Source organism: Galleria mellonella, unplaced genomic scaffold, assembly GCF_026898425.1.
Source record: "Galleria mellonella isolate WM207_F2 unplaced genomic scaffold, CSIRO_AGI_GalMel_v1 utg40, whole genome shotgun sequence".
Taxonomy (NCBI): Eukaryota; Metazoa; Arthropoda; class Insecta; order Lepidoptera; family Pyralidae; genus Galleria; species Galleria mellonella.
The window spans coordinates 1,734,521-1,762,254 of NW_026442094.1; the positions used below are offsets into that span (position 1 = coordinate 1,734,521).

Genomic DNA, 27,734 nt, shown 5'->3' on the forward strand with positions numbered 1-27,734 from the left:
GCTTTGTGTTCAAATACGAGTACCTAAGTATACTCTGCGTTTATGTTATGGAGATAATCCAGCAAGCAACGTTTGATTTAGGGCTGCCGTACTCAATGCGGGCCTAATACCTTCTCACAGAAGATTTATACATTACTGAATTTTCACATTAATTTTATTGTTTTACAATAAAAATAAATATTATTTATTATTTGAAAATTATTTTTTTTTTAATTTAAAAGACCTTATAATCTATATCTTGTAAATAAATATTGTTATCGAATATTATTTTTTTCTCTCGTGATAATAATTCTTATTCTTATAAATAATTCTTTCTCCTTCGTGATAATAAAGATTTCTTAAAATAATAGAAGAGGCATAAAGAAATTTTATTTCCCTACCTAAAAAAAAAACTTGTCACCGACTATCATGCCGACAATTTCGCTAAACACTCTTAATCCCCCTATAAAATATGAACTCCTCAGTGACCGAGTCCAACTCTAAGTAGTCAGTTATTATTTTAGTATTACTTTGCGACCCTGATTGGATAAAATATTTAAACTAACATTTACTGGCCATTGTCAGTTCTTCGATTAATTTATAGATTAAAAAATAACAAGTTTATATTATCTTTTATTCTATAAGAATTTCTTTCAAAGATGACACGACACAGTTTGAAATGTCCTTTAACTGTATTAGAGGGGTTATGACTACCATTATTTGATCTTTCTACATTGATATCAAAATAGGAAAATGTATTCATTCTCTTGTAGTTTCTTGTGTACATGTTATCTTCGGCCATACTGGCCTTTTTTATAATTATTTTAACTATTGTAGTATTTACTGCCATATTCATCATATATTAATTTAGTAAATATGTTGAAGTTAGTTCAAGAATAAATTGACTTTTGGTTGTAATTTTAACTTAGCGTAATTAATTGTTTTATACTTTTTGTATTTTACTACTAAGAGTAGCGTGAGTAGAGTAACAATTGCCCTGCATTCTAATCTACGAAAATAATTTTTTTGGTTATACAATTCAAATTAAAGTTTTTTTTTTTACTTTTTCATGTCCCGCAAAATTTTAAATTTTGACTTACGCGAAGTTAGAACTTGAACGCCTTATGTTAACATATGTGTACTTTGCCTAATGAGGCAAGAGACATTTAGTTCACTGTCACTACTCGACCTACTTTGTCACAATGTAAAATACGAGATATTTCAACATAAATACTTCAGTATTTTAACTCTATACTGTTACTTTTAAAACCAATTTAAAAATAGAGATAATTAATAAAAATAAAATATGATTGTAAGTTTTTTGCGAATGTATTAAGCAATATCTTCCAAAATTCCAAATCAGTGGTGTTTCCTTCAGTCAGCGCTAAGATTAATTCCACATCGAGCCTATAGTATGGTAAGTGTTATAAATGAAGTTTTTTTTTTTTTTTACTTTACACTTGGCAAGTGGCTTAAATACTTTTATAAAAAAAAAATATACCTAGTACTGTGGCAACAGAATGTCAGCAGTTTTGATTACATCGCCTTACCGCTATTCCTCGCCTTTATATCAGCCACTCTTTGGTCCACCAATCTTTGTTAATTTATTTTCATCTATAGAAAGCTACATTATCAGCTACTAACATAGACTATATATTATTTTAAAAAGTTAGAAATCTAACGAAATTTACAATAATGTCATCAAAAATTAAAAAAATTTGCCTATTAAAACTTACATAAAACTTTTTTTCTGCCTACCTATACGAAGCTAGGGCGAATGGCTAGTCATATGTATATAAGTATAACTATCAATTCAGGTAGAAACTTTAATGTGATGAAGTACTCATCCAATAACCTTAATTGAGATCAAGCCGAGAGTTGCGGATAATACTTACCAAACATCAATCATGTAATGAACCGCCTCACGTCACGTTCTGTGGGAAATACAAATGAAATGGGAATCGAATAGGATGAAACTTTTCCATTATATTGTTATATTTGATTTTTACGGCGTTAATCCATTAAATGTGTATCTATACTCGTATTGTGATTGTTGTCAACCAATAAAGAGATTTTTCGTGTTCCGATCATTCAAAACTACCACAAGATTTAAAGATAGATCGTCAAAATAGGAATTCTTTAAAAACATGTAAATTAAAATATAGATTTACGATAAAGCCAAATTTTTTAACTTTCCGCATGACAATTTATTTAATGTACTTGGTGCCTACATGTAAGTAAGTACTATTAACCAGATAAGTATCTAGTTAAGAGAGAGAGAGTAAATACTCTCTCTCGCTCTTTTTTCAGCTTTCGGTCATATGTTATAAAACCTTAGCCTTTTACTGTAAGTGAGACAATATGAGGGTTGATCTTCCTCTATCTTCTTTTACCTATTCTTAACCTCAACTTACTTAAGTACAAACCTACTTTCATCGTCTCTCTATGTAATGTATGTCTATATAATCTAATAGATCTGCTTTACACTAGAGACAGGATATCAACAATATCAATTTTCGACCTAAATATGTACATTTCATCTCTAAGCCAAACCCTTGAGTATTATTCTTTTATTACTTCAAATAATTAGGATAAGGGCAGGAAGATGGTGATGATGATTATTTAGGCTGTCTATGCCCGCGAACTCTGTTCCTTGAATTGGATATAGCAATAAAATTACCCTATGTTTCCCTTTGTGCTAAATACTTCGTATAGGATTGTATATGTAGGGTTTAAAACAAAACACATTTGAAATAGGCCAGATGGCATACCATTCTATTTCCAAAATAGAATGAAACCCAATAGAGTTAAGTGCATGAAAAACGTTCTATAATATAAATGCAGTATCAGCTTACCAAAGTACCTAAGGCTAGCTCTCAAATTAAGCCGACCCGGTTTCCGGCTAACTGGAATAAAGTTAGATATCAAAAGACCGGGTCAGACTTATGACCTTTTAAATATCTATTATTATCTAAGTTAAGCTATGTTGTAACATTCAATAAACATCTTATTCGTATAATATTTCACTTAAAATAAAGATATTTACTTAAGATCACTATTTATGTTTTATTGCAGTAGACGTAAAAAGTTCTGACATTATATTGATGTCCAATTTTTTAAGTACAAGCAGGTAGGTATTAGAATTATATTGCACTACAAGTTTTTACCTGCGACTTCGACCGCATGGCCATTAAATTTAATTTTGAAAGTTAATCTATATCCTTCTCCATACCATATAATACGTGTGGACCAAATTTCATAGTGGAAGTACTACAGCAATAGACAAAGCGTTATGGATATTTTGATATGCATAGGAGCGTAATGTATTCTGTGGTATTTAAGGTATAGTTCATATCATTTTTTTATTATTATTATGGTATATATATTTTCCCATGTGGTTCCGTCACCTCTTTCTTTCCCATGGGTGTTGTAAAAGGTAATTAAGGGAACTTAATGGTTAAGGAAAGGCCAGTAGCATCGCTCTAAAAACATAACTAAAAAACAAAATACGTTTGCCAATCCGCCTACCAAGCGTGGCAGCTACTGGCAAAATTCCGCCAATGGTAAACTGCTATAAGGAATGATCCCGATTCTTACGGCAGTCTATGGGGAGACCTATGCTCAGCAGTGGACAGACAATGGCTAATAATATAACGTTGATGATGAAATATTATTGTAATAATAAAAAAATTACACCCCAAAATAAATTAAAAATATATAAACATAATACACCTAATTCAGCGTAATTATATCATTATATTTCATTCCTTTGTTATCAATTCTCCACATAAAATATTTTATAAGTAATTGTACTGTAGCGATATAAGTACATACAATACAACACCAGTTTATTTTAAATTTATTTAAAAGTCAATAAAACGGCGGGTTTAATTTCATTTTTTATGCCATATAGTTACGCTGGAGACTGTTTTACTGTGGCTGTAAAAATATATAACGTCTACATTGTACTTCGCTTCAATTTTAATTATAAACATGGACAGCAAACATTTTATATGTATGTATCATGAAATTTATTTCAGTGGTATTCATTTATTGATAGCTATCAAATAAATTCGTATTCGATACTAAACGAATAATATTTACGAGTATAATATTGGTATATAATGTCAGTTCGGATACATTACACAATATTGAGGGAAATAGCTGTACGACGGTTTGTGAATAGGATTAATCAATATGCCTCGTAGATCACCGTCTTAAAGATAAATAAATCTCGAACTTTATGTTATTAAACTACGATTTGAGGTAAGGGCGTAGTGAACATAAATACTTGTGTAATGCGATCAGAACGATGAACTATTCAAAAATTTCAACAATATAATTAATTGACTTTTGCATATATTTTACTCTTACTAACTGATTTAAACAGAATAAGTGTGTAGGGACTGTGTAAAATGAATACCATTATCAGAGAGTTAGTCAAGAATTAAAACTGACATAAGAAGTATGATGACGGTCACATTATTATCTCTAACTATTGTTGTACTATTGAGGTTTACTCATGGTTACTTCCAATTAATCATAAATATTCATTATGCTCAACAATATCAGATTACTTCGTCAGAGCCTTTTCTAACTATATCTTCACGCTATGTTCTTTGACAAGTATAAACAAAGACAAATGAGTGTCAATAAGTCCTACTTTTACATGATATCGCCTAATTTCCTCTTATAGAATATGTCTATAAATATATACTAGTTTGATACTGTAATCTATTAGTTATTTAGATTACAGTATCAAATTCGCCGGCTATACTGTATTCTAACTTTTACTTCTATTCGTATTCTAGCCCTCTAGACAAGTGGCAAACGAATTCGATATCGCTAGCGAGTCCGTGAGATATAATGAGATAGCAACGTTGAATGTATCATTCCAACTGCTGGACTCGCGATGTCGATTCGATCGACGAATTCGTTTACTATTTGTCTAGAGGCCCAGACCCTCTAGACAAGTGGCAAACAAATCTATCGATGGAATGGTCGTCACTAGTAAAACCGTGAGAGTATGAGATAGCAATGTCTGATGTCTCTCATCAAAACTCATGGTCTCGCTTGTGATTAGGTTTGGAATATTTCACATGTCAGATGTGAAATTCCATATGCTACGTCAAATCATATATTACTCCATCTACGTCGCTTCAGAGAGAGCTACAGATAACTCACAATGAAATTAAATCACAGATAGTCGCTGTGTTCGGCTTTATTCGTGAATCATCGGCTGCGCTCGATTAGTAGTAAAAAAGAAATGGCATCAGATGGCCGATTGGAGCATAAACTCGTAGAGCGAATGAATAGAGACTTTACAGACTCGGCCTTATCATACAATTCATAATTTATCATAGGGAGTGTTCTGAGGAATTGTTCGGATTGATACCTGCTGCTGATTTTCACCATCGTACCACCCGCCACAAACTAAAATTTCATCCCAATCATCTGGACGAGTGGCGGTCTTCCACCGTGCGTTTTTCAAGGCACATTCTTCCACGCACAACTATTCTTTGGAATCAACTTCCAGCAGCAGTATTTCCGAACCAATACGACAACATAACCTTCAAGAAAAGAGTATATTCCCTTTTAAAAGGCCGCCAGCACACCTGCAATGCCGCTGGTGTTGTGGGTGATCATGGGCGGCGGTAGTCACTTACCATCAGGTGAGCCGCATGCTCATTTGCCCCCTGTATTGTAAAAAAATAAGAAAAAAAAATATTCAGTAGTATATAATAAAGAGTACAACATTAAGTCATTCCGATTTCATATTTTATGATTTGCCACTGCTGATCACCAGTGTAAATAAAAACAATAATTTTACTAAATAATAATGAATTAAATGTAGCAATAATTTCTATTCCTACCTACGATTCAATTTGGCTGTTTTTAATTATATGTAACCTATGAATACATTGTTATAGGCATCTATAAGAATTTGAGAGTGTTTTCTTATTACTGACTAAACACAGTAATATGAAAACAGGAAAACATTTTCATGTAGGCTTTTAATGGCGTAATTGGCATTGATTTAATCTAATCAATATTTTCCCATACGTTACTATATTACATTTTCCCCAATCTTGTATTTATTATGGAAACTAAACGTATATATAAATAATACGTATAATAAAATCATTTAGGTACATTACTCTAGCTATTACTGCGGTTAAACTTCAGTGAATTTAATAATGACCTTAATGAAAGGCAATTTTGTTTAATTTGTTGACTCATAAACGACTTTGTAGTTTGAGGGACGTACGGTGCGTGCTCCAAAAACTACTAACAAAACCTTTATTCATAAAAACGTCAATTCTTCAAACCTAATTTAGCTATTGAACTATTTTATCTTTTTCCTTCCGAGTCTGAAAAAAATGACAAAACAGTGCAATAGTTAAAATTAAGGCGATAGGTTATTATGAATGCTTATAGTTGTATTCAGTCTCATGTATGAAGTTAGGTTCGTAATTTATCTGTTCGTAACTAAATTATTATTTTTATGCAACTTAGAATGGTAAACAAGCTGAAGGCCCACCTGATGGAAAGTAGTAACCGTCGCCTAAAGACATGAGCAATACCACGGACATAACAGAGTATACTTAATGATTAAACGAACTTACACAAGTAAAGTTCTATCATAATTATACGAGGTGCTTCGTCCGAAGAGATTAGTAACCTGTAAATTTAAGAAATATATAATGTAGTTACACGTAAGTGATACCACTTTGCACTGAAATGTGTAGGCACTATAGTTTATTGATTGATTTCCGTTTTTTTTTTTTTTTTTTTTTTTTTTTTTTGTGGGTACTTTTTTGCTTGTATGGGTATTTAGGGCTGTGTCGCGCCATAGTTGCTTCATTCAGTTTAGAGCTTTTGTTTACTTTATATTTTCTGAACTTATTTTCTGGGTAGGGTAGGGGGGGATGTGTTACTAATCTCTTCGGACGAAGCACCTCGTATAATTATGATAGAACTTTACTTGTGTAAGTTCGTTTAATCATTAATTATACTCGTGCTTCGTCCTCTAGATTAGTAACCTGTAAATTTAAGAAATATATAATGTAGACCTTGAGAGTTGGTTCAGAAAATATTGCAGATTAAAACGAAATATTATTGTAAATATGAGTTTAATCAAAAAGAATTAGATGAGTTCATGATTATCAAGAATAATCCGTAACCACTAATTATCATTAATTATTATAAGTATAATTATATTAACTTAATAATCATCTTTCCTACTATATGAATTATTTTATTAACTAAATTATATATATATATATATTCCTATTAATTATTATTTATGATTGCTCGCGCGAGTGAGCCATCATTGTTGTTATTTATAATGATTCTGTTGTAGAATTTTCCGAATGTATTTGACGAGCCACTCCATCCGGCCGTCTTACGAATCATATCGACAGATACACCACACTTGTATGCTTTCGAGGTGGCAGCATGGCGAGTGCTATGCGCCGTGAAGACTGAAACATCAATTCCGCAATTATGCAGTGTGGACTTGATCCAGCGGCTAATAGTCTGTGCGCCTACGTTTTTATGAGGTTTTTTGTATCCTACAAACAGATTAACCAAATTTTGGCGTAAATTTTTGGTTCTTTTTAGGTATGCAGTTAATGTTGTGGAAGGGCATATTTCGGGTTTTTCCGAAAAGAAGGGCAGAATTAAAAGTGGCTGCTTGGCGCCTAATCTACTACTAGTTTTGATTTCATTTGGTATTTTAATTGAAATTTGAGTTGGCTGGTGCTCGATATTATTGATATTAATTAGTGCTAATGTCTGTACTCTATGCGCGGAGGCTAAAGCTAGTAAGGTTGCGCATTTTTTGGTGAGGTTTTCTAAAGACAGTTGTTCGTTAGGATACATGTTGCCAAGGCAATCAAGCACAGGGGCTGTATCCCATGTAATGTCGTATTTAGGCAAAGGTGGACGAAGTCTGTAGACGCCCTTAAAAAATCGAGCTACTCGATCGTCTTTCGTTATATGGGGACCTAATAAAAGCGAAAGTGCTGATCTATAGGAATTGAGGGTACCATATTGACAGCCGCTATTATAAGCTTCGGTAAAGAAGAGTAGGATGAACGGAATTGATGCTTCATAAATACTAATTTTTTGTTTATGACAAAAACTGAACCATTTCTTAAACGGTACATCATACTGTTTAAAAGAGTTCTTGGAGAGTGATGCCATCATAACTTCTAGTGAGGAAGGCGGTATACTTCGTCGCAGTAATGCTGTCCGCACAATACTCCGACCTCCAGGGTAAGCTTTGATTGAATGTTCTGGCTGCTGCTGTGTGACATAACAATGCAATTATTATTCATAAGAACAAAAGAATTAGTAATGAGCAGTTTGCGAAAGATAGGGTACCACGGTTGCGTCGGCCATCTTGGGACAACCATAATACCTTTTGCTTTATCTGAAATAATTTTCCTTAGTGTTTTTAATATAATTGCAAAAGGGGGAAAAGCGTAAAAATATATATTTGTCCATTTAATAGTGAAAGCGTTTATGGCTATGGCATCAGGATCTCTATGCCAGGATACAAATTTACTGCATTTGGTGTTGACTCGACTGGCAAATAAGTCAACTTGTGGAGTACCAAATTGATTACAAATATACTGGAAGGCTTTATTGGTTAGTTCCCATTCTACATCGGGGTGTATGCGCCTGGATTCTGCATCAGCAATTACATTATCTGCAGATTTTATATATGAAGCGTAGATAAATAAGGCTCTATCCTCACACCACCTCCATATGTCTTTAGCTACTTTGGTCAAGTGAGGAAATTGTATTCCACCCATGCGGTTTATGTAAGCAATAGCGGTGGAATTATCTATATGTAATAATACTTGACATTTTTTGAGATCTTTGGCGAATATTTTCAGCCCAAAGAATGCAGCTATCAGTTCTAATTCATTTATATGTTTTCCTTTCTCATCTTTTGACCATGAGCCACTAGCTGTATTGCCGCGACATGTTGCGCCCCATCCAGTTAATGAGGCGTCCGTATATATCTCTAGATGATATTCGTCGATTCTGATTTGCCTAACGGATGAAGTAATGCCTTTCAACCACCACTTAAAATCTGGTAATAAGGTTTTGGGTAAAGACATATATTTGTCGTAGTTTTGGTCTTTTTTAAGATGTAAAAACTTGTGTCGTTCGAGTTGTTTCGTATAAAGTAGACCGTACTCGACTGCAGGGCAGGCAGATACAAGAAGTCCTATTAATTGAGCAAACTTTCTAACTTTACATCGTTTTATATTTATCATCTTAATGAGTTCCGTTCTAATATATGCTTTTTTCTCATTAGGTAACGTTATTTGGAATTGTTTTGAATTTATAATGAAGCCCAGAAATCTGCATGTTGTTGCAGGTGATGGGGTACTTTTTTCGTCATTAATGATAAAGCCTAAACTTTCTAATAATTTTTTAGAGATTGAAATGTTGCATTTACAGACTTCATATGTATGTCCTAATAGAAATAGGTCATCGAGATAAATTGTGGACAGGAGTCCACACATGCGGAGGAGTTTAACAACTGGTTTCATAATTTTTGTAAAAATGTATGGAGCAGTATTTAACCCAAAGGGTAAAACATTAAATTCATATATTTTTCCTTCCCATGAGAATCTTAGATATTTCCTAGACTCGGTATGTATTTTAATTAAAAAGTATGCGTCTTTTAAATCTAATGTTGCCATAAAACAATTTTTTGTAACTAATTTAACAGCAGTGCGTAAATCTTCAAGTTTAAAGTGATCGGTTTTAATAAATTTATTTAGGCTTTTTAAATTCAAAATAAATCTAAATTTTCCGTTGGGCTTAGGCCGTAGAAACACTGTAGAAAGAAATTGATTTCTATCGGGAGAACACTTACTAATAGCACCCATATTAATGAGGTCTGTTATAGCTGCATTAAAGTGATTTTTTTCCGTGTCGGTATATTGATGGGGTTTGGGTTCATATTTCTGGACGGGGGGATTTGAAAACCTTATTTTATACCCATTTACCCATGACAGTATAGTGTGGTCATTGGTGATGTGTGCCCATTGCTTATAAAACGATGAGAGTCGACCAGCATACTTTACCGAATCTAGCGACGACCCGCAGGTTTCTGCGGATGTTGCGATGGTTTCGACAAGTTGGAGTGCGTCGGATTCTGTGAGTATCTGTTCGGTTGAGACGTCGTCATACGAGAGGCAGGTCCGCGGCTCCGTTGTGGTCCCTGTTGTTGCCTGCGAACTGGGACCGGAGCTCTGTAGTTTAAATTCCCGGTAGGATTTTGTGGCTTGGGTCTAGGTTGACTTTTAATCTTTAGATCTGTCCCTGATTTAGTGACTAGTTTAGCGGTTTTGAGCGTTTCGCTGAGATTTTCGCCAAAAAGGTATTTGTCTATTTTAGTGTTGGTTAAATGTTCTCGTAAATCTTTCTTTATAGTTCCCATTGCGAGATAGCGTCGAGTGACAGATTCTGCATGTTGGATATCGCATAAAATGCGGGTAACGTCCATTATAATTTTAAGGCGCGAGCTGTCTTTATCTTTGGAATTTAGTTCTTGATTGAGTATGCCAGATAATCCCGATATAGCTGCAGCCAACTGTTTCTGTCGAGTTTCTATCCCCTTGTCGCGTTTTATTGTGGCTTCCGATAATGCAGCTTTTATTTCAGCGTTTACTAGGGGTGCGCCGATTTTTTTACTGTTTGCTGGTACTAGATATTTACTGCACAGTTCTTTACGGGTCTCTTTCGTTAGCCCATCAGTCGCAATGTGTTCAAGCCTATTTGCAAGTTCTTTGTGAATATCGCTGCCATACTCTGTTATCGATGTTGGGTCTTCACCCAAAATGTCTAAAGCAATGCTGTCAAGTGCACCGCTTTCAGCAACATTGTCTTCCTCGTTGTGAGTGGCGATTTCAATTTCAGCCGGTGGCATAGCTGCAAGATCCCCCGTTTGATTTGTCTCGCACAATAAAATTGGAGTTATCTCTTCTAGATTCTTAGACTGGGGAGGCGTCGTGTCTAATTTAGGTGAGCTCGAGTTGTCCAAAAAATCCCGAACTGCAAATATGAAATTTCATCTCTCAGGATACTATTTCACTTATTTATTTAATATAGCACAGCATAGCAGTAGCATTCTTTTGAGCATCTAGCTCAAAAGAATGCTGTTTTAGCGACCGCGATGTACCCATTATAAGGATAGCATATTTTACGGGAGGTGCGTCATTAGACGATTTGTTTGCCCTGGCGGGCAAGGTGTATTCCGCAAGGTATCAGATCCAAAGATCAGTTCTTATTGTGGAGCACCGTATAAATGCCTGAATACACAGTCCCAACGACTGATTAGGTAGGCTATTTGTAAGTCCATTAAGACTTGAAAGCATGCCATGGTGGCATAGTCTGTCACACAACAGATCAGTCCCAGAGATTGACCTTAACTGTGGACGACTGAATTTTTATGTACTTAATGTAGGTTGTATTTGAGGTTTGTTGCGGTCATCCACAACCGAACACGCTAGGGTGAGTACATGTTAAATCTAGCTTATTTTAAGACAAGATGACTGACTACCCAACTGCGATTATAGTTGCGAGCATATTTTATTTAGTTACTTAAAACTGATGATTAACGTAATTTGTAAGATGTTTAGATAAAATATTTATGTCTGTACTTACATGTTTGTGCATCCGGGGAGGATATTGAGTGAGGTGAACTTTTATCACTATTATCACTATTGCGGTGACGCCGCGCACGCTTTAATTTTTTCTCTAATTTTTTTAACTTTTTGGATATATTATCTAGATCGTTGTCTGAATTCTTTCTTTTTGGCATTTTTAATAACTAATATTAAAAAGATAAGCAAGAGGTGCGTTGTGGTTAAGCACTGAAACGTGAATGAAGCAACTATGGCGCGACACAGCCCTAAATACCCATACAAGCAAAAAAGTACCCACAAAAAAAAAAAAAAAAAAAAAAAAACGGAAATCAATCAATAAACTATAGTGCCTACACATTTCAGTGCAAAGTGGTATCACTTACGTGTAACTACATTATATATTTCTTAAATTTACAGGTTACTAATCTAGAGGACGAAGCACGAGTATAATGTTTCGTCCATGATACCCTCCATGCGTTGCCATTCCTGAGGACGCAAGTGTTATTCCTTTGTACCCTGTAAATTCACTACTATATCCCACTTTTCAAACCGAAACACAGCCATGCAAATATAACTATTTCACGGTAGAAACACAAATAGGACAGAGGTGCCCATGCAAACATCTTTTTACAAAGTTTCCCTCTGGTATACCTATTAATTAATTATATTTTAAATAACAAAATTAATCATGCACCTATCTGTTACGTGATATAATATTTTAAATACACTTATACGGATATACCTGTGAATAAGTAAGTAAAATTCAATAAATACATCATGGAAGAAAATATTTGTTGACAGTAGATTATAGCTTCCCCATTAATACCAATCTAAGTACCATCGTGTCGACTCCACGCTCTTTCCTGTAAACCCGGATTTATCTGTAATTAATCACGGTTAATTACGGATAAATTCGTCATTGTCTCACCTTACCTAACTTAATTCTTAACTGTCATCACAAAATATTTTATTACACTAAATAGTACATAATCAAAAAGAAATATAAAGTTATAGCAGTATTGTGACTTTAACACTTTACTTGTATTTAATTGCAACTATAAAAAGAACAGCTTCACTATGTCCACTTAAAATTAACAATTCATTTTCCTTTTTTTTTAAAGAGTTAATAATGCATGAAAATTTTTAAATACGCTATAAGTAGTCCTACTAAGTATTACCTATTAAGTATGAAGATTTGTCTTGTGGTCCTGGCGTAGTATAGCCCCTTTCTTTCTCGTGGATGTCGTAAGAGGCGACTAAGGAAATTTAATGATCGAGGAAGGGTCAGCAGCTTCCCTCCTAAAACATCACCAAAGCCTGTCTGCGGTTGACTAGCGTGGCAACTATGGGCAACACTCCCTTATGAAAGAAGCCTACATTCAGCAGTGTACAGTTAATGTCTGATATAATAAAAAAAAAAAAAAACATAAATAAGCTACACTAATATTATAAAGAAATAAAGTTCGTCAATTTGGACTGGAGCAATTTATTGATCTTGAAAAAACAGGCTACTTTTATTTTGATAAATATATAATAGCAATAATTAATCACAATAAATGTAATTGAAGTCGGCAAAGATTCTGTAATATGGCGTGCGCTGTCTGAACGGTTTGAAATAAAGGATTCAATCTATAACAAAATGATTGATTTCAATATTATGTTACAAAAAAATCCTAGCTTTGCAAAAAAATTCGCGACACCATATATATAAGTTTAATATCTAAGTTGAGAAGATGGTATTTATAATAAAATAAAATTAAACTAGCCGTTTATTTTAAAATCTTAGAAAATATTAGCGCAGTACTTTCACACACACCGAAATACCAGCCTTACTAAAATGATGGTTCAGATAAAAGATGACAGTTCAAAAGTTACACAAATAAATATTGCACCTGTGCAAAGCCAGGACAAGCACTTCTTCATTTGTAAAGATATTTAAAACTCAATCGTAAGAATGAATTTGGAATAAAAGTTAATACATATACTAACTTTCATTATAATCTATCGATAGACCATATTTTTAATTAGCATAGTATAAAGAATCGTTTCTTATTGCACCTTATTGCAACATAAAATGCCAAATAAGTAAATAGCATACCTGATGTGAAGTAATAAACCCTTGCCAATAGACAGTAACATGCAATGAACATTACAAAAAAATACTCAAATTTCACAGCGAAAGCAGTAGGTTGCATGTCATATTATAATAATTTGAGTCAGAGGTGGTCTGAGTACTCTATCACCTCAATAGAAATGCAAGAAATATATCCTTGAAACGATATCTGAATAAGGTAAGTATCTACAGTACTTATGGGGATACTTACAAAAACAACATATTTTAATGCGAAACATAAAAACATAGCAAGAAATAGACACGTAAATGTTTAGTCCTCAGAAAAAACAATGCACGAGAGATGCCATAGATATCATAGTGTAGGTATTTATTTTGTGGTTTCCATGACGCAACAATTATCACTTGCGTTCAGATGATCCATCAGGTTTTTTGCTATTCTGTATTATATATATGATAATATCTCTATACTACCTATCTCCTTTACCTTAGCTATATCAGTGTATAAACCGCTGTATTTGTTTAATGCTATCATCATGTAACCTATAGTACTCCATAATTACCATATTTATTAGACATAACCATGTTCTGACGGAGAATACTCATAGCAATGTGTCTCTATTCCATTTAACCCTTCTTTGCATGTTTTTTTTATTGGTAAAATAAATCAAGGTGATATAATTCATGCTCAAAATTAAAAGAATAATAGTTAAAAAATAAATTTGACAGCTATGGTTTTTTTTTTCTACAATGGACATTAAAAAGGTATCCAGACACGATCAACTTAAAGTGAACTTGTTCTTTTATATAATTTATGGCTATTCAATGTTATGATGAAAATTAAGTATAAATATAGTAAGATATCACAAAAGTACTCATAATTATTAATATCATACTAATGCAAATATAGACAGAAGTAAATTTGTTAAAAAAAAAACTTTGGGGCAGAACCGCTTATTTTGATTTATAAATGAAACTACTGGATCAATTTTAATAAAATTTCTATCTACTATTTTAGATTACTGAAAGTGTATCCTTTTAAATAAAAAAAAAAGAATTTTACAAATCGATTTACAAATAACCGAGGTCTAAGATAAAAAATTACAACTGAATCGAGAATTCAATTTTTGAAGTCGTTAAAAACATCGAAATAAAATCCTATACCAAACTACCTAGCCAGCGAGAATAAGAATTTTCTCCTTAAGAGAAGAGAACCCATGGAACCATAATAGTTAGTTCACAATTTTGTAACGCCCAAACGAGTAGTCAGTACCTACACTCCTGCATTCAGCTCAATTACGACTCGTTCATGCTCGAAATTGTTTTCCTCGGTTTATGTACGTTCAAAGGGAAGTAATATAGACGCAACCGACAAACAAAAATATTTTATTCCTTTTTATAGCATCAGTGTGCTAGTTAGATCGAGTTTCCACCACCACCACGAGTTTATGATGCTTGCAAATTTCTGTTAACCTTATTAAAATTAAAGTTAAAGAATTGCTTGTCCATAAATTGTTTCTACTTTTTAACAGATTCCCTAGAAAAATAGGATAAAAAGATTAATATAAAAAGACCTTAATGGGATACGTACCAAATGTCGACCAAACTGTAAATTTTTTCATCATATCTGTAAGCTTTTTTGTGATAATATAAAAAATATAAGCATCACATAATACGTAATGTTTATCATAAAAGACTATCAATTTCAAAATATATAAAAATAACTTCTAAATAATAAAAAATATTAAAATCCGCCAACAATTTTACATTTTAATGGAATATAAATTAATCTGCCCTCGATTTTAGTTTAAATCTTTAATACAAACTGAATTTTAAACCAATTCAATTTTACTCTTCACAAATAACTGAATTTATTATCGAGATTTCTTGAGAATGGTTCTAAATGTAAACCAATCATAGAAAAGATTGAACTTTAATATCCAACTGTGAATTTTGAGGAAAAATAAATTGCTACATAACAAGAAGTAAAATCCAAAGAGACGAACTGCTCCTGTACCTAAAATTAATGTATGTATAAAAATCCCGTGTCACGAAATTGGTTTACACTAATCTTCGAAACCGTTCAGCCCATTTTAATGAATTTAGTGAATGTGTATTGTTTGCATTAATTTATGATATAGGATAATTTTTATTGCTATTAAAAAATTCAGATATCGTTAGGAGATAAATATCATTTTCCGGGTTACTAGTTATTTATAAAAATCTACTAGCATTCCACTGCTGAATACGTCTGCCCTTGTTATTATTATTATTGAGAAACGAGCTTTTTAAGGCAGAAAATATCTGTGACACTGCAACCTTCTTTTTTTTTTGCTCGCCCCTTTTTTAAAATTCACTAATAATTCCTATCAGTAATAGGAGTTTTAAGATGTTTTTCATTTCCTCAGGAAAGTGTATTTTCCAAAGGAGATAATGATATCGTTTATATATAAGTGGTAGCCAATTTAATTTGTGGCTGTGGCCAACCACAAATTAAGTGCTGCGTTTTTGGTCATAAGCCTAGTTGGGCCAGTGCTTGTTTAGTTTGCAGTATCCAGTGAGAGCCTTTGCTAATGTACACATATTATTTTTTACTCAAAAAAGTAAATTTTTTAAAGTAATTTTACTGAAACCTCTTTAATCAGGACTTTCTAATAGTTTAATTCAGGCAAGCTAAAATTCGATTCAATTCGATGCTATTCAATTATATTATATATATATATATAGAAGAATAAAATTAATACAAATTTTGCCTCTATATAATTAACAGAACATGTCTCTCACTATACTCGTAATAAATCTACAAACTAATAAAATGTTAATTCAAGACTAATAATTACCGTATAATTACTAGTCTGTCATTAACTGAGATTATGTCCCTTGGTAAATAGGTTAATAATAAACTATTTTAATTGTTATGCAGAATACCATAGATTATGTGATACTAGAATACATATTATGTATAATTGAACATACATAATAATTAAGAGGTACATGTGAGAGTATAAATCTATCTAATATAATATAAATGAAAAAATAAATAAAATCTCCTAACGAATTTATCAGAAAACCTAGAAATTTTGCATTAATTAATTAGAATTTTTTTAAGTTTTTTTTTATTATTTTGTGAGGCTATTTATTAGTACGTTATGAAATGCAAACAAACCGACAGAAACACTTATATACATGATATCTATGGGTCGCTTTATGTGTCGCCATTCCTGACAACAGTAGTGTTTCAAGTGATTTAATTACCACATTTGAGATATCAAATCGAAACAGCCAAATTAGGATCGCAGGTACAATTCCTAATCTATGCAACCAAGCAAGTACAGATTTTGGGCAAAACCAGGGTGACAGAAGTGCTTTTAATGACGACTGTTTGCTATTTTTTGTACTTCATAGTTGGCATTATTGGCAATAATTAAAAACGATTTTCTTAGTAAATACAAAAAACAACAGATCAAGTACAGAACGTACGATGTTACGAATATTTATTCGTTTATATATTCACAAAAAAAAAATCCAGTGTCAAATAATATATCTTTGCAATAAAAATAGTGTTATATCGATGTATTTAGATTTATATGTTTTTACATAACTAAATGAATAATGAAAGAAAATTAAAGATGTGACTTTAATTTTCATTGGTTATCAGTATATAATTTTTACATATAATAAAGATCTATATTACATGTAAATACGCTGTAACATCAATTTCTCTAAAGATTTAGACCGATAGTACGAAATTAGACTATAAACCGATTCTGTAGGTTCGATAGAAACTTTGAATTAGTTGTACGTAAAACATTGTCTCAAGAGAGATACTTGAATTCAAACTTTTCCTATAATGGGGGTAAAGTACATAACCTAATTCTTCTTAAAGTATTCATGAAACTTATGGAAACACTTTGTGGAAAACAAAAGTTATTCATATACACGTTTATCTGAATGAAATAGGAAAATTAAGAATATTTATAACTGAATAAAACTCTTTCGAATACTCAGATACGACTTGAACGAGATAACTTTTTAAGATAGATTAAATACCTATTCCTTTTTTCAAGGCCTTATTTAGTCTACTAGTTGCTGCCCGTGACTTTACCCGCGTGGTGTGGTGAAAGCCAGAATGTAGGATTGAAATTTTCACAGGTTTGTAAGTTTAATATGTATCGATATATGTACCTACCTATTTATTGTCTGGGAATACTAGATCAAAATTGACAAATGACGTGTCGTTCTCACTCTTCGCCTTAAGTCAAAATGACTACTTAAGTGGGTTGTTTACTAAGCTGTATATGTTACTATAGTTTTTTAACTATCCTACGGGAACTTTTTAATTTTCCGCGATCAAAAGTCTAAAAAGATCTAAAATCTTGACCGGGGATGTAAGGTATCACCATGAAAAATTTCATTTAAATCGGTCTTTTCTAATTTACATTAACAGTTTCCCGTTAGCCCGTACAAACAGACTGATTTGGTTTTTAGCGTTTTTTTTTTTCTATATCTATAATACAGAATTGATGACCACTTAACATATTTACGTATAGATCCAAATTTAATATATTCATTTATTTATTTATTTCTTATTACACTCCATTATTTGGTGGGTAAATCGGTCCTGTGTGCAGTTAAGCACATCAAGTAAGAGAGAGAAGGAAAACTCATTATTTATTTTTACTTTGTAAATATAGTTATTAACTTTAATGGGCAAATTTTAATATACCGGGTTACGTTATTGTAATTTTCGTAGGGATCTCTAATTTTTGAAAATAATATATAACTTATGTTTCGCTGATAATTAAGCCTTCTGCAGATGAAAGAGTTTTTAAAATAGATTGAGTAGTTTCTGAATATCATTACAAACGAACATAAAAAAAATCAAGCATTTCCTCTTTATAATGTTATTTAAGAAGAATGTAATTGAAATATTGATACAAAAGCGTGAAATATTCTTGATAAATACCTGTGATATATTTCACGAAATGATTCCCCGGAGCCAGTTTGAATGCAATAATACACGTTTAAAAATAAATTGCCTCTTACAAAAAATAAGTATCCATTTCAGAGATTCATGGTAAGGTCGTTAGAGCGCAGGTCGAATATATTTCCTTTGCGATTTAGATACCTTCAAAATTAAGGAGATACACACTCAATAAAGATACATAACTTTAGTAACATTTATATTAAGCAGCGAAAATATAACCTAATAAATACATTTACAATTAAAAGCTTTTACCTGTGACTTCGTCTGTGTGACTCGTATATGTTTAATGACCGGGATAAAAGTAGCCTATATACTTTTTTTACGCCCATATATGTGTATACCAAATTTCACCAATTTTCAATTAAACCGTTAAGTTAACAAACTCATTTTAACATCTATATATGTATATATTGAAGCAATCTTTTTTCTTTACTGAATAAAAATATGCTTGTTAACAAACGATATCACGTTCTAAATTCAAATAATAATATGCCCAATCTGTACACGAAATATTTCAAAGTTCTAGATGAGTTTTGTCACGACAGAAATTGCTATTTTTTGCTCGTTTTTTTTATGCAACTTAGACTGGCAAACATGACGACTGACGGCCCACCTGATGGAAAGTGGTAGCCGTCGCCTATAGACATGAGCATGAGCCTATGACATAGATACGTCGATAATAAATATAATACGTAACTATAAAAAAGAGTACATACATATCCATTACGCCTGTCTCCAACTGTGGTAGACAGAAGCAATGAAACGTCAAATGCTCCGTTTCAGATCTCTGTCGCTTCCTTCACATTCATCAATCTATTCATATACGCTCGCTAGTTAACGATACTTTTAATTTGGCCCTTCTTCAGCACGTCGCCTACTTGATCGACATACGTCTGCATAGGACGGCTTACCGACATCTCCATTAACTCGTACTCGATAAATTTCTTTATTATTTATTCTTTCATCCATCATCGTCAAATACCCAAAAGAGTAAGACTAATATAAGAGTATGCTTTATTTGTACCACACATAATATAGTTTGGATAAAACTAATAGTATTGCCTTGTATAGAGAATTTGTATGAATAAAACAAGGCGACTTTATTGCTGGACGTCATTTTTTTATAAGCAATAAAATATGTACATATAGGTATACTTTGATTTATGTCACAACGCAAATCCTTCATTAAAAGTGCCTCGGCACCCCTAATCAATGGTTTAACTTGGCGAAGTTAACAAAAGAAAAGTTTCCGGTGATTTTAATCTAAAAACTTCGCCAAACCTTTTGTTTCAGGTCAGAGCAGAGACGTAGAGAGTACAAGAAAATCTTTTTAAATTAAACTATAATATTTAAGACTCGTCGTAAAAATATTGTGAAAAATTAAATCTAAATTGTAAATACTAATACTAAAAGTTTTTTTTTTTATTTTATTATATATATAAAAAATAATACCTATACAGGTATTTCTTTTCACCAAAGCGGCTGTTACTTATTTGCTACTTCTAGTAGTAAAAAATGTTTTATTACTGAGTGAATAATAAAGTAAACAAGGCCAGCTTGATGGTAAACAATGACTGTACCCAGTGTATATACTAAGTTATTGTACAACAAAAACGTACCATGCTCAATTGCATGAAAATAAATAAATTCTACTAATATAGTATAATTATAACTAGGCAATGTATGTACATGGGAAAGATATTAAATAAAAATTGATTAACAAATTATTTCCTTGTTAAGAATTAGACCAATAAAGAACACAAAAGAATATTTTTTTATAAATTTTGTCTATCTTTTTATCTGTGTGTCTGTATGTTTAATTTGGTATCATTTAAAAACTACTGTATCAAATTAGATGCGGTTTTCGTAATCATATTTCTAAAGGTTTAACTGAAAATCTGGTTATATGTTTTACTCTTATTTTGATATGCCAGAAGTGGTCTGTTTATTTCCTTCTTCCAAAACTCACGCATACAACGTAACGAGAAAAAAGCTAAGTACTAAATGAAATAAATATTTTATGTTATAAATTGTTTTAAGAACTTCTGCAACTATTACCTATTCGAATCTCAGTTCTTTTATCAACGAACTTGTGGAGCTCGCACAGCCATTGTGCCGAACTTGGCCGCTATTCTCATTCATTCTTAATGGATTTTCATTTTACAAAAACGTATTGGCAATATAAAACTCACTAGCTATTCACTATTTTCCGTAGTTGCTATAGCAGTATAATAGAAAAAAGTAAATATAAAAAACACAAAATCCAAAAAAATATTAAGTAAACCAAATAAAATAATTTTTTATACAAGTAAACTCAATTGTAAGCATTTTTGACTAATTATTTTCTTATGACTCTACCTCTCATTCGAAATGCAATTTCAGCTGAAAAAAGAAACGGATGAGAAGCTTAACTATTGTTTTTTTTTTTTCAAGTAATAATATTTTTTTATCTAAAACATGATTTTCATATTACTTCCATTTACTTGGCATACCTTCATGAGATTAATGCGAGCTCGTGCCAAATAAATATTTGTAACTACATACAAAATATTTTGTATTTATTAAAATTTCAATGAATCTGTAATTTATTAGCTACTAGCTTTTGCTCATGAATTCATACGTATGTATTTAAAAAGAAGAAAAACTAGTATAAATAGTATATTTATAAATGACCATAAAATAGACGACACTTTGAAGTTTGACCATCAAAAACAAAAATGTGAAAACCTCGACGAAATTTGGTACAATAGTTTTTACTCGTCTATTTTTCTTAAATAACTCCTATGTACAGATATCGTCTAATTATAACTTTATTATAAATTATAAATGTATTTATCTATAAATGTTTCAAACTTTGTTGAACTTAATACAAATGATAACTTCAATAACAGGCTGTACACAAAAAGTATACAAATTTTACACAATATAATATAAATTAAAAAATTGAAACAAATTTAAATATTATCACACTAGCTTTTTTATGATATACATATGTACAGTAAAGTGTAGAAAAAATTTTTAATTTTATTATAACTTGAAAATTACTAAGTAGAATAATGTCTAGCTTACGCTTAGTTTATAGTTACTCCCAAGTGGAATCATAAACGCGAAATATTAATGCATGTCTGAAATAACCTTCGTCTCAAGCTTTCAGACACGTTTTGATATCCCTTAGTCTATATTCATCAACTTACAAACCGACAATAGTGGCTACATGTTTATTTAAAATGAATAGTTTATTAAAAAATTAAATATATTAATTTAATATTTATAATATTTATTTATACCCTATTTCATTATTTCAAATACTCATTCCTTAAAAATAATGATGATTTATTTCTAATTCTCTTAATATATTTTATTCATTTGATCAGTACGATTTAATTTAGTACGCATGTTTTTAATCAAATATGAAAATAATTATTTTACTGCTTTATCAAAATCATCGTTATTAATTGTATATTCATTAATAATAAAATAAATATCAAAAATGTTAAATATAACCTGTCGCCTAGTTACGAGTAACCTAAGTGTTCCAAACTAAGAAAAAAAAAATGATTTAGCATTTTTCCTTTTTTCTTTTAAAATATACATTGGAAACAAATTGTAATTATAAGATATTTTCTTGTGGGTATTATATCATGATAATCCAATAAACATTCTTTCTTGAGTAATTGTTAAAAATAGAAATGGAATACGTAAAAATCTAATAAAGCTTCACAGAAATGTCGAATCGAAACGATCAACGCAAAGGAGGCTGTTACAAGAATAACGCCTTCAAGAATAAAATTATTCAATAGAATGGTAGAATGCTATATATGTAAGTATCAGTACACAATTATTTTTTTCCGATTTGATATCATACAAATAATAGAAAATGTAATGTATATATAAAAATAAATATGTAATGCTTATAGTAAAAAAAGTATGAACTTCAATGTTTACAGAGAAAGTACAGAACTAAATCAGGAACAAGCACAATCAGTAAAAGAAAATTAATATCAAAATCTGAGTAAAATAGTTGGAAATATCATAACTATTATAATAGAAATGATAAAGTCACAAAAACTCTTCAGTAAAAAGAATTTAAGGTTATTCCACAAAAGTATACGTTACGCCAAAAATTCTAGATATATAAAGCCGAAAACTATTACCTTCTTTTCTACGGCAGTTGAGTAAACAAATATAAATAATCAATTTTAGAACCTTTTAAAAGCAATGACAATCGAGCAAATTTTTACACAAACACATCGAATTGAGACAACCTAGAGCATAAAATTATACAAGAGAATTACATATACATTCAAATTACTCGATTAGATCAATGACTTCATCGAAAAAGCTATTTTTAAAATGAACCACGAAAATGGAGAGATTTCTGACGCAAAAGAAACAGAGAAACCGCCGCGGGAACGTAAAGCTATCATTATTCAGATAGATTTCACTGTCAAACGGATTCAACCCTAAAAAGCTGACGGTAACGGCGCCATTTTTCGCTCCAACACACAACGACAATGCGATCTCAAAACTCGTGAGCCAACGACGTAATTTCCTATGTCGTGTCTAAACGACCTGCCTCAACTAGATAGCGTTTTGATAAAGGCCATATCACGCGTGCTTCAGAGGGTTGTACAGCCTTTATTGGACAGTTTACCCATAATTATCTCGAGAGAGGCATGCAATGATAATAAGAACCAAGCATATTCATGATGAAATAAAATACATTAAACGAACATGGTTTTGTAAAATTTCTGTTGTATCTAATCTTTTGTTGAATGTGATAAATGCCAGCCTTGAGGTGACGAAGTAAGAACACAATGTGTCAACATTTCTTTGCATCAAAACTTCAAAGACGATTATACTACAATACGCACTTCAAGAATGTGAAAGGAGAATATCTAGAAATAGCATCAAGCCAAATAACTTTATTTAGACACCACTTTGATAATAGTAAATTAATATCCTCGTCATATTAATTCTCTATTAATATTTTATTAATTATTAATGCAGAGCAAAAATTGATGATTCCAAAGCCTTATAATTACAAAATAATACGTGATCTAATCTTTAATATCTACTTTTCTTAAATTTAATAAAAAAAATAAAATTTAGTTCCCCAAAAATAAAATTTAACCAGAAAAAAATTAATCTGCGACATATAAAGGAACAAAGCCTGTAGATTGCAAGAACAATCACAAAAATCAATGCAAAATTGACGAAGATATAGAATAAAACAGAAATCATAATTATTTAAACGGACTCATTTAGAAGTTTTTTTACATCGTCACATTTTTATTATTCCACTTATTATAACCCACAAGAAACTGGATATTTACTTACTATGTGCAGTAAAACATGCAAACTAAAAATAAAAATATATAGATTGAATTTGAAGCCTCAAAATGATAATTGATTCTATCATTCTATCGCATTTGGTGGTTGGCACATAAATCAGAAACCAGCGAGTCTACCATGAAATGAAATTCCGAAATTTCGGACTCAATTTCGTGTTTTTGTTTATACCAAAATCGGACCAATTAATGGAGTTTAACATTTCGGTCGTCATACATCCTATCATAAAAGTCCAAAGGAACGATATTTTAACATTTTTAATATTTCTAAACGGCATGTATTATGTAATTTTAACATCAAATTTGTGTTTCGTTTGGCTCCGAAATTTCGGAAAACATTACATGGTTGGCCCTCTGATCTATGGATACTAAAATGATCTCATTTCAAATAAATTTGATTTAAAAATATATTTACTTATACCTATTTATGTTTGCGAATATAGCTTACTCAGTTAGGGGAGAGTAAGTATTGTTAGTGATGAGAATTAGTAGACCCATTACTAGCAATATGCCAGATCGACTTCGTTGTGGTTTTTCGCGGTTGATTTGCAGGGAAATCATCGTAATTGATTTACTGTTAGATTCGTCACGGTGGGCCAACTGACCTGCTTTCATTCTCACCTATCATCCCTCACTAATACCCCGCCAGTGTATACCAATAGCGCACTAACCATTCCAATATCATCCATTAAAAAAAAACTCACTGAGTCACTGCTACATAATATAATAATAACATAAACAAAACAATATTTCCTTTGAAAATATTTCTCGACTTGTAATTTCTCACATATAAAAAATAACACATGTAAAAAACAACACATCCACTTTCTCTTAATACGACTGTATACACAACACAGATTTACCGTAAGCAATTTCCATAAAACTAGAACCATCTCGGTAATAAGTACCTACCTCAGACAAAGGCGCGCCTACATTTGTATTCGCAAAGGACGCGGTGTTTATTTGCGTTTATTTCGCCTGCAACAGAATCAATAACTTCTATCGCACCGACCTACAAACCGAAGAATCTACCCTCCATTCATTATTATACCTACCATTACTCAGTAGGTAGTCGGGTATTCTCCCACGCGCACAATTACCATGTTCGAGCTTTTCTGACCCTTCCATCCTACCGTTGCAAATTCAACCGCGAATATTTTATTGCTTCAAAATTCCTAATATGAGTCTAGGTCTGTGATGTTTCATTTGTTGTTTCACATTTTGAAGGATATATGTATATGTAACACATATCCAATTATATAATTGTATGTAATTAAATATGAATCAATCATCAGATTAATAGCGCTAATTAAAATAAACAATTTATTGATTAAAAAGTACCTGGTTATATAACAAATTTCTTTAAAAGTCTCCACAAAAATCTTGCTTTAAAAATTAAGTAATAGATATAGATATTTTTGACTGTTAGGACACTAATAAATATTTCAATACTTTACTTTTTCAACAGACATTTTTAGAACTGCACAATTTACGCAAATATGATTGCATAGGCTATTTTTTTATCTCTTGTACACTGGACTCTGTAACTTGTTGAAAATTATTGTTATGGCCTTAATTGGTCTTACTGAGACCCTTCATATTATTTTTTTTTAATATTTCCCATGTAGGGATATCATTTAGTTACAATTTTATTATATTAATAAGATTATGGAATAAGTTATGTAAGTTTCATGAAATTAATGCAAGCATTGCGGCTAACATGGGAATGTTTATCATAGTATCGTTATTTTTCCTATGAGACATATGATAAAAAGTGATGGCAAAAAATATATAGTATATTTCTCCAGGATTACAGAACGATGTTCCACTCCCTGAGAGTTCACGCGAAAATGAATGACGCTGTATGTAAATATGAGTATCACATAACCTAGTCGTACATTTAAAAAAATGGTGCTACAAATAATAAAAGAAAACCCGCATGGAAAACTAAGAATGATTAACTAAGAGCATACCTTTTAGGTAGGTCGTTATAAGTAGAATTACCTTGCCTCGTCACGTACACTACAGTTCGTGTTCGTTCGTTGTACATGTTACGATTTTCCCTTGTAACGTTTCGTGCCCCTTACGAGTATATTACATAAGTTACAACTCTATGTAATGAATATACATATATCTAACGTGTGCATGCAAAAAGTGTTGACCATGAATATATCTGTACATTTTGTTAACATTTAATGAACTAATAAATAATAATTATGTAATAGATGCGACCTTTATATACAACAAAACTTGGTTCAAGACTACCTGTATGCTAAACGCAGAATTAACAAAAAAAAATTAAATTCCTTTTGCCGTCTGGTCCCGGCAATAGAATGGGTCAAGATTACCCTTCCTGTGGGTGTGGTAAGAGGCAATTTAGGAAATTTAATGGTTGAGGAGTGGGCAGCAGCGTCCCTCTTAAAACACTACCAAGGCCTAACTGCGGTGGCCAACCCGCCTGCCAAGCGTGTCAACTAGTGGCAAAAACCCCCAATAGAAAACGCCTTTATTTAGCAGTGGACAGTAAACGGCTAATAAGGTATATATAGAAATTTCTTGATTACGTAGTGTTTCCTTTGATTTTCATTTTGAACAATTTTGTTTTTTTTTTTTAATAAACTCAATAGCCTATAAATGTATTGAGTATACGGACTCAATACATTTATAATAATATATAATAATAACAATATACTTTATTACTCAGACTACAGTTTGGTCCATTTTGTTAGTAACAGTTTTCTTACAAACTATGTTAGTAAAAATTTAGTAAAGATTGTTGAATTTGTTAAAAAAAAAAAAGGAAAATATAGGTAGATTATATTTGTTATTTAAACTACAGTATGTGGATTGTGGTTTTTGAATGGAATTAAAACCTATCACGAATATTGACGAAATATTAATTATAAATTTATTCTGCCATTAGTTTTATTACTATACGAAAATACGGAAACACGATAATATTTAGGCGACTTTTAAAAGAAGAGAGTGGTTTGTCTATATTTTCATAATTAAATCATTTTTTTAGAAAATATGTAGGTATGCAGGGTTACATATTATTCAATCTTTATTTCAAAAAACTTCGACATAATTCTAATAGTAGTACAAAAATTTTAATAGTATACAAAAAATGTAAAGGATATTATTATGCAAAAAATATATGTAATATGCTTAATAATAATTTTCTCCCTTTACCTGAGTTTCTCCGTGAACATAATTGTGGGAAAAGGTACACGTGTCTAATTGTTACTACATTTATTGATTAACAGTCAAATTATTCGACTTCTTAGCAACCTTATTTTGTTACTGATTGTTTATTTGAATGTCATATTTGTCAATGCAATTAACATAATTTTTAAAACCATGTATGCCTATTTATCGCAACCAGAACGCCACGTAGAATTCAAATTTATTCAGTGTCACTCTTTTAGTAAAAATTGTATTTTAATAACCTAGTCACAAATTACATAATATGAGATAGTCCTAATCCACGAATAGTAATAAGTATCCGTCTTGTTTGTAAGATAATGTTACTTAAAAGTTTTTATAAAAACTTATCTAAACTATATAGGTAGTTATAATACAAACTGTATCCATGAATTAGGATAAAAGTTATTGCAACAGTCTCTCAGACCAATTTTGTCGTTGGTCGCTTATTAAGACATTCGACGGAC

The 27,734-nt window shown here is 31.5% G+C and overlaps 3 protein-coding genes across 3 annotated transcripts in view; 1 reads left to right on the forward strand and 2 right to left on the reverse strand.

The window, feature by feature from the left end:
* Positions 1 to 27,734, forward strand: part of LOC113520243 (uncharacterized) — a 97,762-nt gene that overhangs the window by 21,143 nt on the left and 48,885 nt on the right. The gene's annotated exons all lie outside the window — the stretch shown is intronic.
* LOC128201377 (uncharacterized) lies at positions 7,273 to 9,272 on the reverse strand. Its single transcript, XM_052898175.1, has 2 exons — positions 8,544 to 9,272; positions 7,273 to 8,289 (listed from the first exon to the last, which is right to left on the reverse strand). The coding sequence occupies exons 1-2, from the start codon at positions 9,270 to 9,272 to the stop codon at positions 7,273 to 7,275; spliced, it is 1,746 nt and encodes a 581-aa protein (XP_052754135.1).
* On the reverse strand, positions 9,360 to 11,932 carry LOC128201378 (uncharacterized). Its single transcript, XM_052898176.1, has 2 exons — positions 11,660 to 11,932; positions 9,360 to 11,077 (listed from the first exon to the last, which is right to left on the reverse strand). The coding sequence occupies exons 1-2, from the start codon at positions 11,828 to 11,830 to the stop codon at positions 10,097 to 10,099; spliced, it is 1,152 nt and encodes a 383-aa protein (XP_052754136.1). The 5' UTR covers positions 11,831 to 11,932; the 3' UTR covers positions 9,360 to 10,096.

Bases quoted from the DNA above. Each gene is read 5' to 3' on its own strand.
- LOC128201377 (XM_052898175.1), bottom strand. From the start codon at position 9,272: ATGATAAATATAAAACGATGTAAAGTTAGAAAGTTTGCTCAATTAATA. The intron at 8,290-8,543 runs GTATCCTGGCAT...TATGTCACACAG, and splicing joins ACACCAAATGCAGTAAATTT to CAGCAGCCAGAACATTCAAT.
- LOC128201378 (XM_052898176.1), bottom strand. From the start codon at position 11,830: ATGCCAAAAAGAAAGAATTCAGACAACGATCTAGATAATATATCCAAA. The intron at 11,078-11,659 runs AAATATTTTATC...CCTGAGAGATGA, and splicing joins AAACATGTAAGTACAGACAT to AATTTCATATTTGCAGTTCG.